The 20156-nt window shown below is 44.0% G+C and overlaps 2 protein-coding genes across 6 annotated transcripts in view; one reads left to right on the top strand and one right to left on the bottom strand.

Moving 5' to 3' along the window:
- The first annotated feature begins 2042 nt into the window (after positions 1-2042).
- Positions 2043-7670, top strand: LOC134022117 (leucine-rich glioma-inactivated protein 1-like). The gene is made up of 8 exons (XM_062463371.1): positions 2043-2580; positions 2798-2869; positions 3578-3649; positions 3735-3806; positions 4504-4575; positions 5109-5278; positions 5437-5601; positions 5722-7670. Exons 1-8 carry the CDS (start codon positions 2393-2395, stop codon positions 6537-6539), a joined length of 1629 nt encoding a protein of 542 aa, XP_062319355.1. The 5' UTR covers positions 2043-2392; the 3' UTR covers positions 6540-7670.
- Positions 7550-20156, bottom strand: part of LOC134022115 (serine/threonine-protein kinase MARK1-like) — a 25448-nt gene continuing 12841 nt past the window's right edge. For 2 of the 5 annotated variants that reach the window (XM_062463365.1, XM_062463368.1), the window contains exons 4-18: positions 16174-16222; positions 15978-16043; positions 15580-15650; positions 14501-14557; positions 14040-14276; positions 13780-13899; positions 12841-12940; positions 12359-12471; positions 12082-12268; positions 11240-11421; positions 10968-11059; positions 10613-10762; positions 10276-10527; positions 9386-9430; positions 7550-9214 (exon numbers count right to left, since the gene is read on the bottom strand). In XM_062463365.1, coding sequence (XP_062319349.1) covers positions 8875-9214; positions 9386-9430; positions 10276-10527; positions 10613-10762; positions 10968-11059; positions 11240-11421; positions 12082-12268; positions 12359-12471; positions 12841-12940; positions 13780-13899; positions 14040-14276; positions 14501-14557; positions 15580-15650; positions 15978-16043; positions 16174-16222 — 2061 coding nt within the window. In that variant the 3' untranslated portion in view covers positions 7550-8874. The other 3 variants (XM_062463367.1, XM_062463366.1, XM_062463369.1) reach the window with 3 other exon arrangements.

The following is a 20156-nucleotide window of genomic DNA, read 5'->3' as shown; positions in this document are numbered from 1 at the left end:
ATGTCATTATTATACAGGGCGGGGGATTATTTTCATTTAGCCTATAAAACATGAGTTTTGGGGCATTGGTCTTTGTCTTTTTGTATGTCTATGTGAATGCACATTTGCCTTGCCGAAATAAACCATCAAGCTGCCTTGAGCTGTTGAAAGATATTTAGTCTTCGACTCCTTTTTCTACTACCTTCTACGGACGTCTGATTTTCTACAACACTGTGAAATACTTTTCCATCAGATTCTTGTGTAAGGGGTTAAATATTGTCCAAACAACCAAAACTGTTCACCTAGGTTTAAAAGAAGAGGGGTAAACTGAACAGTGTATAAACATTAACCAAATTATGCCAATACCAATGGAATTGCAGTTATTTGAGTCTATGTGTTAAATCATAGCAGAAATGTCAAGGTCAAGTTAAATGAAGTAGATATTTAATAACATTGTAAATGAATGCAAGAATGAATTACAAGGCAAATATGTTACAAAATGAAAGTTTTAACTCTTACCTACTCTACCTTGATTGTTGTAAATCAGAGAGAGAAAGAGTAAGAGGTGAGCAAGGAGAAGGAGTAGGAGCCAGAGCGAAAGAGAAGCCCCCAGGAGATCAAGAATTAAAATTCACAATTCCCTTATCCCTATACCAAACTATTATCTGTAGAACAACCAATCAGACCACATATTGACCCTTACTTATCAATATATGACTAGCAATGCGACAATAAGATACACAATGAGGTGTGAGACCCATCCAATAGAGACTCCGTCCAGCAACTCCAGATTTTAGTGTAAGGCTGGGTGACACCCAATGAGTGAGTGTGTTGGTGGGGGCCAGAGTTCCTCCACCTGCTTCTGCTCTCCCGGCCGTCTCCACCCCCCCACCCCCCTTCTTTTGCTTCTCATTGACCTCCTCCCCCTCCACCTGCCTTTCCCTCCCATCCTCCAACCCCATGTATTGTGTCTCTTGTACTGTGTCTAAAAAGCCTTGTCTTGACTGTCTCCCACTTTCTTTTTAGTTTGCATTTTTCAGTCAGCAATAAACAGTGTACCTCTGACGTCATCTAGTATCTAACCACATCACATAAGAAATAACATGCTTTGCAATACCAGCATTCCATTCCAATTATATTAACTGTGGGGAGGGGGGTAAAATGTTTCAAAATCTCATCCCAGACAAAGCGAAGTAGTGTTGATGTTTCAAAGTGGTCCTAAAGACCGGCGCTCACAATGTTTCCCGGAACAGACGGAGGCAGGCCTGTCACGCAGAGTAAGTAACAATATTAATCTTAGGGCTCTGGAGGCTCCAGCAATGAGATGGTCAGAACCTTTAGTGCTCCCAGGGGATCCTGTAGCTCAGCTGCAGATAGTAATGCACTATCACAGCAGGGGATGGCCTTCCCATAAAACGACAGGCTCCTTACAGCCTCATTGTTGTTCCCATGGAAATGTGCACTGAAATGTTGTTTTCACTGAAATCAAAGTGATGCTTTACGTCAGTGCCTGTTAACAAGGAACAGACATGATTGTGTATGACTAGGAGGATGAAAGGCCTAAAGCTAGGTCCACATGAATAAATGCCTGATCCTTTGTCTTAAATTGAACCATTGCCTTAAGAGGGGGTAGTCCTAGGACTAACTGAACAGAAGGTAGAGCTGCCAAAATGTGTTGGCTGTCCCACACCCCTCCCCCAAAAAAGATAATTTGACATATGTCACATTCATTGTGCACATTTTCCCCTTTCACCACACAAAGTAGGCTGAAAAGCCATCCATTTTGATCTAAATCAATGTTTTATTGGACATCCGCGTCTACAACACTTTAGGTGGCATACACTTTTGTAAAGGACTATTGCCAAAATACAAAAAACACATATTGGGAAATCATCCCTGTTTACCTCATAGAACATAATGCGTCTGCGCAATGAACCTACTTACATGGGAGTTCCATAGCTTTCTTTTACTGATTCATGGAAAGTGATAGGCTAAAAACCATAGTTTGTATAGGTTCGTTGGCCTGTACAATCAGTAGCCTGACATAATGATGAAAGGCGTGGTTTTGGACAGCAATGCTCTGTAGGCTCCTGCTGAGGTGCCCACCTGCCTTCACTTCGCATTTTTTCAGCGTTCCAATAGTTTTAATGTCGTTTAATTTGAGTGTATGTTGTTACCATATTGGGTATTCAGACGTATCTCTTTCCTCTCTGGAAATTGTCTTCAACGGCTGTTGTACACAGCCCTCTCACGCATCGGAGTGAGCAGATGAACCTTCACGACTCATTAGCCATAATAAACAAGACCAGTAAAAAGGCTTGCTTGGCCTCGAGGATCAGATAGCGGGAGATTCTGACTGGTTCATGTTCAGGATTTTTCGACGCACAGGTCGTGCCCACAGCGGTTCGAAAGAATGGATTATGCTAGCATCTCCAAAAGATTCGTCGTCTTACTTGTGCTTGCGTCTGTTTTACTTTTGGTACACAGCAAGAGAGCGAAACAGCCCCGTTGTCCATCATTATGTACATGTACCAAAGATAATGCGTTGTGTGAAAGCGCAAGATCGATTCCTCGCAGCTTCCCTTCAGATGTCATCTCATTGTAAGTCACAGATATTATGTTTTATAAACCAACGGTTGTATCTCAAGAAATTAGAATACAATACAATATCCGATATTTCAAATCATTGTGTATTTTCTTTGATAGGCTATTGTATTAGTTGTATGAGCTTCTACGCTTCTATATGCCCGTTGACAAACCACTCCAAAATAGCAGGATATTCCAGCGTCTATAAGCTTGTTTTTGTATTCTCCCACAGATCATTCGTGAAGTCTGGATTCAATGAAATCCCTAAAGAGAGCTTCATACACACGCCTGCTTTGCATCTCCTGTGAGGTTTTCTCCGGTGCTTTTTGTTCCTCATGCTTTGTTAGTCTTGTGTCATTGCCTGTGAGGTGATCCTAGCCATTTAAAACGGTAAAACTGTGAGCTAATTGAAGCTTCTTGTATTAAGGCTAGATGGTTGTGTGTGTAGAATAAGAACGCGTTATTTAATCATACCACTGCAACAAAAATGGGGCATGTTCTGTCTTGGGAAGCAATCTTCTCCTGCAAATCCATTTCAGTTAGCCTATTGTTAACACTGGATAGCACTACTGGAGTTCCACATCTGTTTTTATTCGTTTGAACGCCACACATTCATTTTAGCTTGATAGTATCTGTCCTGAGAAGGCTATACTGTAGCACACCCACAATGGTCTTTTTTTGACATCTTTGTATTTAGGGGAAGCCCTTGTTGAAGCAAGGAATCCCCTTTTCTCCTTCTTCATGGGGTGGGGTATTGACTGAGTCATCATACCCCTGAACACAGTCCCACACAAACTGCAACATAATGACCTTGCGTGTTAAAACTCAGCTTATTACACATGTAGCAGCTGTGTTTTTTGGGGCAAATTACTGGGAGATATGTATTATTGAAATTTCGTGTTTTGACAATAACTGTCAGTGGTTGACTAGCTCAAGTGTTTGGTTCAGTATTTCAAACAATATATTTTGAAAAAATAAATTCCAGTCATTGCTTAAACAAATGTCTCCGCAGCCTTTTCACAGCTAACACCTTTGACTCTATAAATGAAGATGCTTTCCTTGGACTTCCACACCTGGAATACCTGTGAGTAAAAATGGTCAATTACCTATAAATGCTACTTGTCAAGGATCGGCTTGTCAATTGACTGATATTTCTTTGACCTTTTCAGATTTATTGAAAACAATGAAATCAAGTCAATATCGCCATATGCTTTCCGGGGACTGAAAACCTTAGTTCACATGTAAGTTCATAAACCTCAATGCAATGTAAACCACAATACGATGAATTTTAAACATACCTCACAATAGTACAAACAAATCATGAAAAAGGATACTTAATCAAAAGAATAAAAGAAAATCTTAAATAGTTTGCCTCATGTAAAGCAGGACATAATTTGTCTTTGTCACAGTCGTACAACAGTGTTCGTAGCACAGTGCGTCCTATTGCAGCAGGTGCAGTGAATAATATTCATCTATATGATTTTGCACATTTCTGACTCAGAGTATTTCATACTCAGACCTTTTACAGAGATATCTTATCACAAGACAGATGTACAGGATGTTTCATAGTGATTCTCCAAAACTGTAAACATGATTGGATCTCAATGGCAGCCCTTCTGGAACATAGAGCTTCCAACTTTACAACAAGTTTACAATAACCCCCTGACTGTAAACAAGTTGTGACAATTATCCCAGGAAGTAACTTGATCCATCTGGTTTCTAACTTAAGTTGAGAATGCTACAGCATGGCTGAGGAGGCAGAACTACAAATAATCTCTCTTCACTGTTTCTTCAAACTTACTCCTGGCTCCAGTCTCCAGGGAAACTATAGCCATACGCACTGCACTTATACAAACAGTGTGTGCACCATTAGCTCACTTTGAATGCAGCTGTTAAACTTAACAAATTGCTTGTCCTTGTGTTTTAATCCGGTCACAGGAGCCTGGCCTACAACAATCTACAGACGCTTCCTAAAGATGTCTTTAAAGGTCTCGAGGCCTTGACGAAAGTGTAAGTCTTGAACCTGTCACCACCTAGTGTACTGTATAACTGCTGTGAATGTGAATGCCAAAGGGAGAAAAGTTGTTGAGAAAATGCCTTGATAAAAAATGTTACATTATGTACTGTACAGTTCTCAGCCCAAATCCTTCTTACTGAATCACAGCTCCCGGGGGTCTAAATATGGAAGTACATCCTTGACTAATGCGTTGGCGGCCAGCACATTTGGCATCATTAAAAATGTGTTCGAGCAAAGAGCAGGAGATAGATGGCTGTAATACATCACCCATAGTTCTCCTCATACACTAATGAGACCAGACAGTCCGGATCCACCAGCTAAGGTAAAATATGGATGCCCGGCTAACGTACGATGAGAGAGGCTATAAAGATCTGTCATTCTCTCTCAGAGATACCCAGAAAAGGGTCAGGGATTAGGAGCAACACTTTTATTACAATTAGGTGAGATCCTGGCATGGATATTGACCTTAATCATTTTTGCTGTTTGTTTCTGCTGTGAATTCTGGGGTGGGTCCTCTTCTCTCCAGAGACCTGAGAGGGAACCAGTTCATATGTGACTGTAAGCTCAAGTGGCTGGTGGAGTGGATGGTTCACACCAACGCCACAGTGGACCAGATCCACTGCAAAGGCCCAGCCTCCCACCTGGACAAGAAAATCAATGACCTGGTGCCCCAGTCTTTTGATTGCATCACCACAGGTGAATTATAAACCAGAATGACTCCACTTTGAACCTTTGGACTTGTGGGATCTTATATTGAGAACGAATGAACTGTTCTCTAGTATTTATGTGGACTATTCAGCAAGGTTTCTTTGTAACTTTTTTATTTTATTTACCTATATTTTATACGTTTGCAGAGTTTGCTTCCTACCAGTCTCTGAAGTTTGAGTCCATCTCTGTGGAGGCCTTCACATTCGGGAGTGACCAGTATGTGGTCTTTGCTCAGCCTTTCATTGGGAAATGTAGCTTCCTGGAGTGGGATCATGTGGAGATGGTCTTCCGAAATTATGATGATATTGATAGTAAGTAGAGAGCTCAGAGTGTGTGTACGTTTTCTCCACTAGATGGAGTCGTACACACAATGCATACAAAGTGTTTTTTTCCCCCTAGTTTCTTATACATCTCTTTCTATGTTACTCAAGGCACCTCCACAGTGATCTGCAAACCCCTGGTGATTGACAACCAGCTCTTCATTATTGTGGCTCAGCTGTTTGGCGGCTCACACATCTTCAAGCGTGACATTTCTGCTAACAAATTTATAAAAATTCAAGACATCGACATCCTCAAGATCCGCAAGCCCAACGACGTTGAGACATTCCTCATCGATGGAGAGTCCTTCTTTGTCATCGCCGACAGCTCCAAGGCCGGTTCCACCACCATATACAAGTGGAACGGTAATGGGTTCTATTCGCATCAGTCCCTCCACCCCTGGTACCGGGACACGGACGTCGAGTATCTGGAGATCTCCACCAAGCCCCACCTGGTTCTGTCCAGCAGCTCCCAGAGGCCGGTCATCTACCAGTGGAACAAGGGAACGAAGCTGTTCGACCGGCGCACCGACATCCCTGAGATGGAGGACGTGTATGCTGTCAAGCACTTCCAGGTCAAGAGCGACCTCTACATCTGCCTGACGCGCTTCATCGGGGACTCCAAAGTGATGCGCTGGGACGGTGCTCTCTTCCGGGAGGTGCAGACCATGCCGTCGCGGGGCTCCATGGTGTTCCAGCCTTTTGTTGTGGGCAGCTGGCAGTACGCCATCCTGGGTAGCGACTACTCCTTCACCCAGGTGTACCGCTGGGATGCCAAGAAGGGCCAGTTCGTCCACTTCCAGGAGCTCAACATCCAGGCTCCCAGAGCCTTCTCTCCCGTTTCCATCGACAACCGGCAGTTCCTGCTCGCCTCCAGCTTCAAAGGCAAGACCCAGATCTATGAGCACCTGATCATAGACCTAAGTGATTGATCGGTTGGTTGATTGATTGTTGTACAGAGATGTTGAAGTGGAGAGGATGATGTTTGGACAGTAGTGAATGGAAGTGGTTAAATCCTAACTTGAGAATAACAGACATTACTCAATCTTTTGCCAATTTTTCCTTGACATCAATGCATGGTTACCGCCAGAGTTATGTGCATGTGTCTCAAGTTGGGATTAGACCCTGTGTTGTCAGACCACAATGCATGACCGGTCATACCATCTCATCCTGGTGAATGCAGCGCTTGAAATATTTTACATCATCTAGGATTGGTTTGTAGGTTTGCGTTCTTTCTCATGTGATTTAACACTGTACATATATTTGCAATATCATATATTTCTCAAGGAAAGATAATGAACAAACTGTACTTTTTAATCTATTTATTACCTGTTTAGATGAAGATCTGCCAAAAGGAAATGTTTACATTTTTCTGTCTTTCCACTTAAAAGCAAAATAATTTGTAAATGAAGCTTTTGTAAGTCTAAGAGGAACCATGCCAGTTGGATACTTGTTTGTTAAGGGGATTGATATTGTGTTGAAATTCAGTAGTTTGGAAAAATGACGACTTACATTTTCTGTGAGGATTGTGAGTGGGGATAAGACGTCCCTGCAACTTTCAATTTATATTGTTACTCATTTGTACAACATTTAAAGTATTGAAAAGGTTATTAACACTGTTTTTCAGAACAAGGTGCAAGAAAGATATTTAAGGATGTTTTGACAAATTTTCAACATGGATAAATGTTAACTTTGACTAACACACATATGCAAAATTTAACATTTGTGTCATTCTAAGGACAAAGGCTGGAGAAATGCCATGTCATTCAGATTGAATAAAAAGCTTATGTCATTGCAATATTGTATTATTTGACTGTTGACTGATCTTAGCTGTCTGTCAAGTTACTGAGAGATTTACTTCTGCATATTTGTCCTTAAAAGTCAAACTTCACAATTTAATGATACTGTATTACTGGAATAAGTGTGAAAACCGAATGCAGAGTACAAACAAATAAAATCTTTTTTTTATTTGCTCCAACAAAGTGCACGCCTCAATTTTACAAAGCAGCACATTACAAGCAGAATGTAATGGAATAAATGCAATAATATTTGCTTACAATTAGCCAGCACAAGCAAAGAGATCTACACGTGCCTGTGAAGTCACATCCACACAGAGGCTCGACACCATTTCTTTTACACGAGGCTTCCAGAATCAACTTTTAACATACATTTGTTGAACCTTATATACAACCTACTGTGTATACCTGTAGCCAACCCTGATCATTTCAACCCTTGCCTCTGTGATTACAAACAATCATAAAATAAATTTGAACACACTCACGTTCATACAGTGTCACCCTGGAAAGGTTGTGCAATAGCAGCAGGCTGTTCTGATGCCCTACCTACCTACCTACCACTCATTAGAACCAAAGTGAACACAAAATCTGATTCAACTGAATGTTCTACACTAGTCTATGTGGTACAACTTATCGTGGCTAGGGGGAGAAGGTGAGTGTAATACTGTATGTCCCTCAGCTTCCCACAAATAATTTAATGTTTGTTTACTGTAAATTAAAAACACTATAAGGTCTTAAAAAAATTAATAATAAAAAACTCACAGAGCAAAAGGAAAACATATTCTAACAGATATCAACGATATTAGGAAAGAATCTCCCCAAAATGACACAATTTCAGACAAAGCTCTGTACAGAATTCAAAACCATTATACATTACAGTACCTGCAGATGTTTTGCATTCAGTACAGTATATTACACAGCTTCAGTTAGGTACTGTAGCTGATGTTTGCTTATACAGGTGGAAAAGCGCCTATTTAGCTTGCTTCAGTTACATGTACGTTCAGCGAAATAGAGTAGATTTCTATAATGCTCTTACAAAAGATGCAAAAGATTATTGCAGGGAGGGTCATCTTCAAGTTGCATACTGCATGTTTTACATGAATGAATTCAACTAAGAGGGCAGTGGTTCATCTGGCAGAGAGAGAGAGAGAGAGATACAGAGAGAGAAAGAGAGAGAGAGAAAGAAAGAGAGAGACAGAGAGAAGAAAAGAGAAAGACAGAGAGAGGAAGAGAGAAAGACAGAGAGAGGAAAAGTCACAGACAGATATTGGGATGGACAAGAAGGCCCATTGCTCCCCTCTGTTGAAGGTGAAAATAGCAGTATCTCTATGTCCCACTGCCCTGTACATTCAAGGCCAGCATTGCCCAGCACTAGCCTAAATTCCACCCTGATTCTGAAAGGCGACTTCCTCCAAGTGCTGCGTGAGGTCTTAGTCATGACTGAAACTCTGACCACTGTTGTATCCCTCCGTCACAGTTTGAGCTCGTTGGCGATTTTGCAGGCGATATTCTTGAAGGCGATGGACGTGCCCGATATTCTTTTGAAGCGCACTCCGTTTAGGGATAGTCGAGGCAGCTTGCACACCTCCATCTCCCATTGGACAAGGTTATCCTGGCGAGCGTCACCATGGACGCAGAAGAGCAGGAAGCGTTCCCGCTGCTCGTAGTCGCAGCTGTTGGCGTCGAGAACTTTCCGGATCTCCTTCATCATCTCGGCGGGCTCCATGGAGGAAGTGGTCTTCATGCTCCAGGTGAAACGCAGCGAGCGAGGCTTGGAGGAGCCGTCATCCTTGGTCTCCCCAGACGCACTCCTACAGAGAGAGCGAGAGAAGAGAGAGAGAGAGAGAGAGGGAAAAGATAGAGAGGGAGAGATGAGAGGGAGAGATGAGAGACTTCAACAAAAGTTGAAGTTAAAGGAAAAAACATTTGATGCCCCTAGCCTGTACGGTAGATATTCTTTGGTTTACATTTGGAGGTCTCACCTGGGTGTTTCTGTCCTGGTGCTGGTCTCTCCCTCACTAGGAAGCCTGAAACACCAGGAGAACAGCTCACACATGAAAAAAGGAGATTTGTGCATTTAGCTCTGTATGTCCATCACATATAACCCTTCAATATCATCATCATCCACATCATCCTCAGGTTTGGGTTGTCATGCCAGGGAGGGACACTCCTACTGTGTATCAGGGGTACCAGGGTCAGGGGTCAAGGCACAGTTGAGGTGGCAAAGTGTTAGCTGCATGGCAGAAGTCTAAATACAGTATGTCCCCCTTTCTATGTCCTTTTCACAAAACTGTACTAATATGACAGAACTGTGGAGCAAAGATTCCACTTTCCACCTGTTCAGATCTGACAAGGAAGCAGCGTCAGACAATTGACATGCACCCATTTAGGATTGGACACCAGCAGTGACAGGCTGTTGGGCAGGGTTTAAGACCAAAGAGGATGTTGCTGTAAGGGAGTGGGCACAAGACAAGGACATAAAAGAGGCAAGGACAACGGTGGCTCAGGAGACAGTGGGCAGAGAGTTACAGTAATGGGGACAGGACCAGGCAGCGTTGTGTTGTCCTACCTCGTGGATGCCCTGAAAGACATAGCTCTACGGAGGAAGAGAAGCAAAGGAAGACTGCTGTGAGTCTACTGGTGGGACTGTAATAAGGTGTCATAGAACACTGTCTGTTCTATAGATGGGCAGTGGCCATTTACAAATAAGTGCATAGTGCAAGGTGCTGAGTGGCAAGCTAAATTAGAAACAGGGTGAATGTGTACGTCAGGGAACTCCAGAGAGCGTGAGGGGGAGAGAGAGTGTACTAGTGACGTGAATGATACTGGAATCATCGCCCTGTGTGTCTCCAGACGGTACGACTCGACTGACCTGCGGACAAACTTGGAGGTGATCTTGCTGATGATGCCCGTGGAGGTGCCCCTGCGCTGATGGGCCAGAGCCCCCGTGTCGTGGGAGAGGGTGGGGGAGGCAGGGGGGCCGTTGTAGGTGGCGCTGCGGCGGTCTCGGAGCTGGGCACCGTGGAAGGTGCTGCGGCTCGTGGTTCCCCGCGGGAAGCGGTTCTTCTCGGGGGTGCTGATGCTATGGACGGACGGGGAGGTGGGCGGCCCCCGCGAAGAGGAACTGCGACACACACACACACACACAATGTGTAAAAAGGGCACCTTAGTCATTCCAGGTGCATTTCCAATGGTGCCGCCCAGCTCACCCTGCTTTGAGTTCACTGTTGTCGTCAATAGGGGGCAGCGTGCTCTTGGACGGGTGTCCTGACGACGACATGGATTTGGTGTGACGAGGCCGCGTGGAGCTCAGTGCAGACCCGCAGGCAGACAGGGAGCTACCAGACACCTCGGTTAGACTGAGGGAGGGAGAGAGAGAAAGAAAGAAAAAGAGAGACAAAGGAAGAAGGAGAGAAATGTGGGAGAGAGAGAGGGAGGGAGACAGATGGAGGGACAAAGACAGAGAGACAGCAATGGTTGATGTGGTCAGAATACCCAGCCAAGCAAGCAAAGTAGACAGTAATCAATAGGAATCAGCTACTGGTGGCAACGTCGGCTGCCCACCTGCTGTCTTTTCCGTTGGGGATAGCAGAGTGGCGGTCTGTTGAGGTCCGTTCACACACATATGTGTTCCTACGAGTCATTCCTCCGTTAGTCTGAATCAGGAAATGACAGGATAGGAGAGGAGGAGAAAGGAGACGAGAAGAGTGAAGAAAAAAGAGAAAAGTATGGAAAGCAGGAAAAAACACAGAAGAAGAGAGGCCATCTTAACATCCCAGACAATATCCCAGCGACATCAAAATGTGACATCAAGGTGTATGGTGTATGTGTCTTACCCCCACAGCGCTGGTCACTTTCTTCCTCTCCTGCACCCCCGATGGCGAGGCTGCGACATCCCCCTTAGAGGACGCCAGCTCCAGCCGGCGAGCGCCGTCCCATTCCTCCCGGTGGTCACTCTCCACACTCAGGGCCTGACCGCGCTTAGAGTACGACACCGCAGGGGGCACAGACGGACCCACTGGAGAACACACACACACATCAAATAACAGTTTTGCACACACTTTTATTATACTAAATCTTATAATATTTGCTAAACACAGTGACTTTGAGGGAGAGAATGCCCGGGCACAGACTGTCACACAACTGCACATGCCAAACCAACGAGAGCCATAACCTAAAGCATGTGTGTGTACTGGATACCAGAATGTTCTATAGAAAATCACTGTGTGAAGATAGAAGCCAGAAAAGCAAGTACACAGCAAAGCTCTTCTCTCCATTCATGCTTTGAGGTGCCATTATTTAGAAAGCTGCAGGAAGGGAGGCAGCCAGTAGATGGCACCAGACACCATGCGCCCACAAGGAGAGGGAGAAAGTTGCTCCAGAACCAGAGCTTGGAAGCAGCACACTCAATCTCTAGACAGGCCTGTCTAGAGATTCCACACCTAGTTCTGGTTGAAATCAAACTGGATACACCTAGTCCTACTCTCAAGGTCCTGAGCATCCTAACTGGCCATACATTCTGATTTGATAACAGCATTGCATGTCTCCTTCGCATACGGTAAGTTAAAGTGGGATTGAGGGAGAGTGGACTATTCTGAGATCTGTCTCTATGGGCAACTTCTCCCTCCCCAGAAGGCCTCAGCACTCTCAGAGCCGGGAGGGACGACTGGTACTTTACTTGGCTTCTCTATGACATCATCATCATCCCCACCATGATCACTGTAGCGCCGCTGCTTCTGATTGGCTGAGATGCTGCGTGTGACCTTGAGGTGGGTAGGTGATTGGCTGGAGCTGGTGTTGAGTTCGCTGGTGGGTCGTTGTCGCTGGCCCAAGTTGCTGTTGGACTGGGACTCGCTGCCCTCGAACTGTACACACAGAAACACACAATTACAAAATACTGTGATAATGCATGAAGTAATGAACAGGTTATGGGTTTTGGAGGTAAAAGTGCTGACCTCTGGAGTTTTCCTCCCCAGCAGGAGGTAGGTGGCCATGACCTCATCATACTTCTGGCCCAGAAGAGACTCAGTGATTTCGTCCTTTGGGAAACCCATTGTCACCATCAGCTCTGTCACACACACATGGGGACAGATTGACTTTAACCATGACAACCTTCAGAGAAAAACATACCTAATAAATATGGTACTGTGCAAATGGTCTTAGGCACAATCAAATAAAATAAAATTTAAGTAAAGCAAAAATGCTTTAAGACATAATGAAATGAAAATACTAAACAAACATTTTGGCAAAATTGCACTTTGCACTACTGCAGCACAAAAGACAAAAAATACATATATTAGACAATATTCATGAATAAATTATTGGATGCATAAGACTTCTGCACAGTGCTGTATATCAATCAAAGAAGTATGCTTAATTCAGACCACATCCATCACCATAACAACTTTATTTCCTTATCTCACAAACACACACACACCTATCCGGGCCGAGTCATTGAAGTCGGTCTCAGGCTCATGGTAGGGTTTCAGTTCCTCCTCTTCGTGGCCCACATTCATCCAGTGGTCTTTCATGATTTGCTGTAGGGAACAGAGTCATATTTAGGCACTCTCAACATGTAGGATAAAGTTCCTTGAAGATGTCATTTTAAGATGAATTATTTCCATTTTAATTCCATTCCAAACCGTATGCACATAAAATCCCATTGGAAAAATTTGGTTTCAGTGTGAATTATTTAAATAATTTGAAAGGGATACTTAAACACGTCAATGAATACATCTGATGATGTATTTCTATGATGTACTAATCTGGGTTGATAGGGCAGTAGTCATCAACATTAAATCTCTCAATCTCACATTGATCTCTGGATCTCATTTGTCTTTATCAGTGTAATCTCTATCTGGTTGGATTTGTGAGGCGCCAAGGCAGACAGGTGCACAGGATTAAGGATTAGAAATAAGGTTAATAATTGAGAAGATTAGAGGCAAAGAAGGGTTAAACAGAGGACTGTGGGCCAATAAAACGGAGTTAAGCCATTGGCTGGAACGACAGAAAGAGTGGGTTAGCATCAGACAGGAAGGGGTAGGTGTGGTGAGTGGGAGGGAGGGAGGGCTGAGAGATGAGTCAGAGGAGGAGAGAGTGGTACAGAGCGAAACACACTACTCCGTTGCAAAGATTAGCACATTCCAGAACACACGACTGGATACAAACACAAACACATACACCCACACACATGAGCCAATATAAACACTCACACGTACACAAAAACCTACTGAGTTTGTTACCCTGTGTGAAATTAAAGTCAGTATTGTCCAGTGTGGAGAAGGGTCCTCTTCCTTCAATAACCCTCTATTACGTTTTATTTTTATTTTTAACAAAGTACAGTATTCTGAGCGTGTGTGTATTTGTATGTGTTTACATCCAAACTTCCTCGTTTGCCAGGGTTGAGCACGAGCAGCTTCTTCAGCAGGTTCTCACAGTCGGTAGACATGTAGAACGGGATCCGGTACTTTCCTCGGAGAACTCTCTCCCTCAGCTCCTGCATAACAGCACAGACACAAGTACAGCCAAGGACACAGAGGGATGAGTACGTTAACAGGCTTCCTGTATCTCCACCTAACAGAACCCCCTAAACACACAGAAGCACACACACACATACACAAACACAGACATACACACCTTGAGGTTCTGTCCGTCAAAGGGCAGTGACCCGCTGACAAGGGTGTAGAGGATGACCCCTAGGCTCCAGACGTCCACCTCGGGCCCGTCGTACTTCTTCCCCTGGAAGAGCTCCGGGGCGGCGTAGGGAGGGGAGCCGCAGAACGTGTCCAGCTTGCTGCCCAGCGTGAACTCGTTACTGAAGCCGAAGTCTGCGATCTTGATGTTCATGTCTGCGTCCAGGAGCAGGTTCTCTGCCTGGGGGGGGGGGGGGGGTTTCAGTGTGTGTGTGTGTGTGTGTGTGTGTGGGCGTAAGTATGTATGTAAGTATGTATGTATGTATGTGTGTGTGTGTGCATGGTAGGGGGAGGGGCAAGGAAGAAAGAATGAAGAAAAGAGCTCAAACAAAATACACAGGAGGTTGTATGGAATGTATTTCATGTGACGTGGCAACCTGTTGATTCGATAAGGCTGACTCCTACCTTCAAATCCCTGTGCACTATCCTCCTCTGGTGACAGTACTGCACAGCAGACACTATCTGGAACACACACACACACACACAGGGGTGATTCATCATGGGCGCCGAGAGCCATCTGGACCGTTCTTTGCAGTCTCACGTGTTCACTGTGCAGGCCTAGATCTAACAGTCTAGTACCTACTGCTGTGTGTGTGGTTACAGCCCCCATAAGACATGACATAATGCTCGCCAGAAGTTCACAACTTTCTATTCCATTCGTGTGCATGGGTGAGTATGGTGTATTTTTATGGCAGCAATAATGAATTTGCTAAATCTATAGCATTACCCACTGAATTGTCTGTTGCTATGACAGATGGAGGAGTAATCTGCCAAAAGAGGCTATCATTCAATGTCACCCACCACCCGCACAGTGCCACACATGCATCCGCTGAGTCAGCCTTAGACAGTGTGTCACAGGAAGTTATCAGAATAAGGTGGGGGGGAAATCTGAAATATGGATAAAATATGGGATATGATTAAGACATTTTTTAAATGTATTTCTTTCTCTCTCCTAATTCTGTAACAATAAACTGCACAGGTTATTTGAGAATTCCCAACATATTTATATTTTATTATTTATTGTTTATTTATTGATATTTATGATAACACCCCTATCTAATGGCATTTCGGTAAATCTTCAACCAATTTGGACATGTCCACAAGATTGATCAGATCCAGGAACAGGATTTTATGTTTCAAAGAGAACACAACGTACAAGTAACTGCAAAATCATTCTTGAAAATTCAAATAAATTCCCCCAAATTCCCATGGAAAGTATCTCCATTTCTCAACTCTAGAGGCTGCTAATCTACCCGGTAAGAAAAAGTAGGTACACTACATTTCAGTCTGTCATTCTCTTCAAAATAGTAACCCGACCACTAGGTGTCAGGGAAGAGCCAAAGTCAAAGTCATTTATGAATTTGGCATTTTCATCCAAGTTTTTCAGAGTCTGTAATTATCTGTCTTGACAGTAAATTACCTATGTTCATTACATCATAACCCCCCCCCCCCCCCCCCCAAAAAAAAAACAGTTAGAGACTCACCTGCCTGAACTTGGCCCTGGCCTCTTTCTCTTTCATTCTCCCATGAGCCACTAGGTAATCAAATACCTCGCCTGGAAGAAGTAAGTAAAGATTTAACATAATCATCATAATGAAAACCATTATAATCATAGTCATAATTGTTTTAACCATTATAATATCAATAATCATATTCAGATTTTATCATCATCATCATACAAATGCTCATCATCATCATCATTTTAACCATCATCATCATCATTATTAAAGTAGTTACCACTGCTTTCACACACACAGGGCATACAACATTGCGGAGAGTCCCATAGACAACCATATGGCAGACAATGTCCTTCTGCACTAACTTTGCTTTTGCACGGAATACTGTACTAAGACTAAGGATGTTAGTGCACAAGTGTACTCACCTCCACTTGCATACTCCATTATCAAATACAGCGTCCTCTCTGTCTCAATTACTTCAAATAACTTAACTTAGAGGAAAGAAGGAGGAAAGAGGGAATTAGACAGTCCATCCAGGAAGTATTCTTGAAGTCAAACCTACAATATATAGTTTCCTAAAAGTATAATTAGCGTGTATTTTTTGTACAAACTTAGACCAACCAATATTTGGATGATTTAGTATCTTCATTATCCGGACTTCCCTGAAAAGCTGTGGGCATTAAAAGAAAGAAGATGGTTGACATTTTGTCAGTGAGAAATGTCACAGACCTGCATGCACGCACACCCACACAATCCTCTGGGCTCAATCAAATCCCCAAATTCTGTCCTACACAGAGAACAAGCAGCATTACAGAGCCTCTTACTGTACTGTGCCTACAGAACTAGCCAGTCAGCCAGCCAGCCAGCAGTTCCTCAGATGCCTACCCTGCCCTCCTGAGCATGGCAAGACAGACTGACAGTATGCCCACCCGGCCCCTGCTGCTCACTATAATCATCTTAACAAGACAATATGGCCAACGGACATCTGATGGGGATCTGTAGATCAATTTAAGTCATGCTACTGTAAGATCTCCAGCCAGTTCATTATGAAAGAGCAGCTTCTAATCCCATGTCCTCTTATCAATCCAATTTGACTATACGGTCCAAATGAAAAGTATGAAAATGATCTCATCCCACTTCAGAGACAAGAGTCAACTTTTTGCATGCAGCGGTGAATATGTGTATGTGTGGAGGATGGGGGAGTGTGGGTGTGTGTGAATGATGGGGAAGTGTGTATGCATGTGTGGGATTCCTTTGCGGACGTAGCTTCTCGTATGGGCATTTTGGGCCTTACGTAAGTGCTGGATCAGAATGCGTTTCTGGGTCATTTAACACAGCCATTACTACAACGTGAGCCGGCACTGCTCTCTGGGACTCACTAGGCTGCTTTCAGCTCCACTCCCATGCTGCTGGATGCAAGGACAAACATCCACACACCCCCATCCTCCACACACACAGATCCACATCCCCCTATCCTCCTAAGTCATGCACACTACCCTCCATCCACAACACACACACACACACAGAATTCCCTCTATAGAGGGCAGAGCAGTGCTCTAAATAAAGCTCCTACATGAGAGAGCGGTTCCCCAGTATACCTGGAGGAACTGGACGAAAACGCGGAGAATGACGAGATACCTCCAATACTGTGTCACACCATCACACCCCGATGCACACAGGCCTTAATGGTCACGCAAACCCCAGCCCACATGCGGGGAGCAGCTAGCTAGTAAGCACACGTGTCGACACGCGTGATCCAGACAGCCCTGGGGGTAGAGGTCCTCTGTGTGCTCATTGAGTAATGGTCTGTAAGTAGAGGTTCCTACGCTTTCCCCCTCTCCCGCTCTCTCTTTTCCTGTCTATCCTTTTCTCTACCCCTTTTCTTCTGTGTCTACCCCCCTTATTTTCCCTTTGTCTCCAATTGTCTTTTTCCTTCTGTCTTTCCACTCTTTCATCCTTTCTCTCTCTCTCTCTCTCTCTCTCTCTCTCTCTCTCTCTCTCTCTCTCTCTCTCTCTCTCTCTCTCTCTCTCCCCCCTCTATGTCTTCCTCTTTCATTTGCGTCATCCCCCCAGAGAGCTCACAGGAGAGGCACGCGCACAGCCGTTTGAAAACAAAGGGAGGAAGCCGAGTAGTGGAGTGCAGGAGAAAACAGCAACACCAACAACAACAAAAACAGAGCCAGCCAGTCTGACTACTAAGCCAGCTGCCATCGCATGTCCTGCCTGGGGCACTACAGATGAGCCACAAACCTGACAGGGATCAACCAAGTTCAGGACAAACTGCCTTTGGAAGTGTGTTCAACTTGCAATAAAGAAGATGGATCATTATTTTTTTAAGCCACATACTGTAGAGCTGCAGTGTACCCGTCAATACACACACACACAATGCCCCTGCATCAAGTGTGCCATTGACCTACTTCCGGCGACCCAGAGGCACCCAGACTCCCAAACTGGCCTTACTTACAGCAATGTTGTCCTCATACTCTGGGAGAAGAGGAGCTCAATTCAGACGGTCCCTCCACACTGGACTCACACATGGTGGCCGAGGGTTATTTCAGTCACAGCAGCACAGCTGTTCATTCAACACAGGGATTAATGAAGGGATGAGTAGCGTAGTATGTGTGAGCTCTTGCACAAGAGGGACAGAAAGTGAGAGGAGGGGGGGAGAGAGAGAGAGGAAAGAGAGACACGTGCTTCCCTGACATTCAACCAGACACACGTCCCAGTCCTGCTGTCCCCAGCTGCAATAGTGCGTCACAGCCTGGCTGTAAATACCCCCTACCCCCCTCCTCAAACACTGCAGCGAATAGAGGAGAGGTCTTTCTCTTTAACTCTTTGTGTCTCTCTCTTCCCTTCATTGTTTCTCTGAGTGTTTTCTCATTCTTCTGCTATAACTCACAAACTACACATCCGAGAGTCATTATTAAATCTTCAACATGCAGTCAGACAGTCTTTGTCAATGGTGCTTGAAAGAGCATTGTTTCCCCGTGTCTTTATTTGAGTCACTCCGAACATAGTCATCTGTCCAATCACGTTCCCCTTGTCTGAGCAGAGTTCTCCCGCCCCCTTGGATATCCTGATTTCCCATTGGCTAATGCAGAGTGACAGCCATAAGACAAACAGATGTAACAGCCAATAGGATAGCCTGACCCCCTGTGAGGCACTCTTCCATTTGTTAAAGAAAGAAGCAGCAGCTGAAAACACTCAAAAAATGTATCTATAAATATGTATTATTTTATCATATTGTATGTGTCAAAGTATCAATTTAAATCATCAAACCTTTAACTAAATGGTTCCAAATATGCATAGTTCTACTGGAAACATTTGGCATAGGTTGTCATTTTAATCAATAACACAACAATAAAACTGAAATATAATTGATAGGAAATACATACTGACGATTAAAAACTGTGTGAGAGTGCACAAAATGTATATCTAAATACTGGTCTGTAGAGACGAAACAGGGGGATGAAAAAGATAATGTATCTAACTCAGTTCTGTGGTCATGTAGAAGAAGATGTAGGTGAGGGAGGTTTGGATCGTACAGTGTACTCTGACTTCTTACTAAACACCGCCCTTTCTTTTCTCCACCAGGCAAGCTGAGTATGCATTTTCCATCTGCAAGGTCATAATGTGTCAGCTATCCTGTAAGAGCCCTGTACTGGCTCGATGTGCTACCTAACTGAGATCCCTTTAACTGAGTCTTTTTCACCAGGGTCTAGACTAGAGAATAGAAAAAATAAACTGTTCACAGATAAGGGGGGAAATGTGGGTACGAGGTACCGTAAAAGTTTGTTATTCTGACACAATTCAGCAAAGAACGAAAGAAAATAATGATTAGTCAGGAATAAGTAAAGGGTTAAGGTGATGAGACATGAAGAGATAGAAAGATGCTTCGAGGTGGGAGTTTCTGGCTCAGCTGTGAGGGGATTAACAGTAGCTTTTATTTTTTGCATACAATGTTGAGAAAAATGTCACAAATAAACAACATTGTCAACAACCGCGTCTGACATGTGACGCGTTTCCTGTGGCGGATCTCAGGAGGTGACCTGGGAACGCAGCTGAGCTCATTTCCTGGTCTCACCATCCGAGCCACGGCCACTAGCCAACCTCCTCAGGACAGATCCAGGATCAGCGCATTCTAACCCAAATGTATTATATGTATATTATATACAGTATATTATCTTATATCTACTATTATCGAACCCAGATATATACAATGTGTATCAGCATAATGGGAACCGATCAAAAACAAGGTCAGAATCTCATGGCAGCGCCCCTCTTCTCAAACAGACCAGTCCAGGTTGGCCAGAATCAACACAAAAACAGATTCTCTGATTCCTCTCTTCTCTTCTCAGTGTGCTTTGGCTGGTGCTTCAAGGACCCAGGGCCCTTCCTCAACTGCTTACAGATTAGTGTGTGCGTGTGTGTGTGTGAGTGTGTGATGTGTGAATTTATGTAAGTATGTGTATGAAGTGTTGCCAAAACTATGACTGAAGGATGAGATGTGGGTTAGGCCCAGGCCATATTGAACTCCCTCACCAAGCTCAAGCTCAGCATCTCTAGAGCTGTGTGAGTGTGAGTGTGTGCATGAGCGTGTGTGA

The sequence above is a fragment of the Osmerus eperlanus genome, chromosome 6, assembly GCF_963692335.1.
Source record: "Osmerus eperlanus chromosome 6, fOsmEpe2.1, whole genome shotgun sequence".
Lineage (NCBI taxonomy): Eukaryota > Metazoa > Chordata > Actinopteri > Osmeriformes > Osmeridae > Osmerus > Osmerus eperlanus.
The sequence above is the reverse complement of the archived record's forward strand: the minus strand, read 5'-3'. Positions and strand labels throughout refer to the sequence as shown.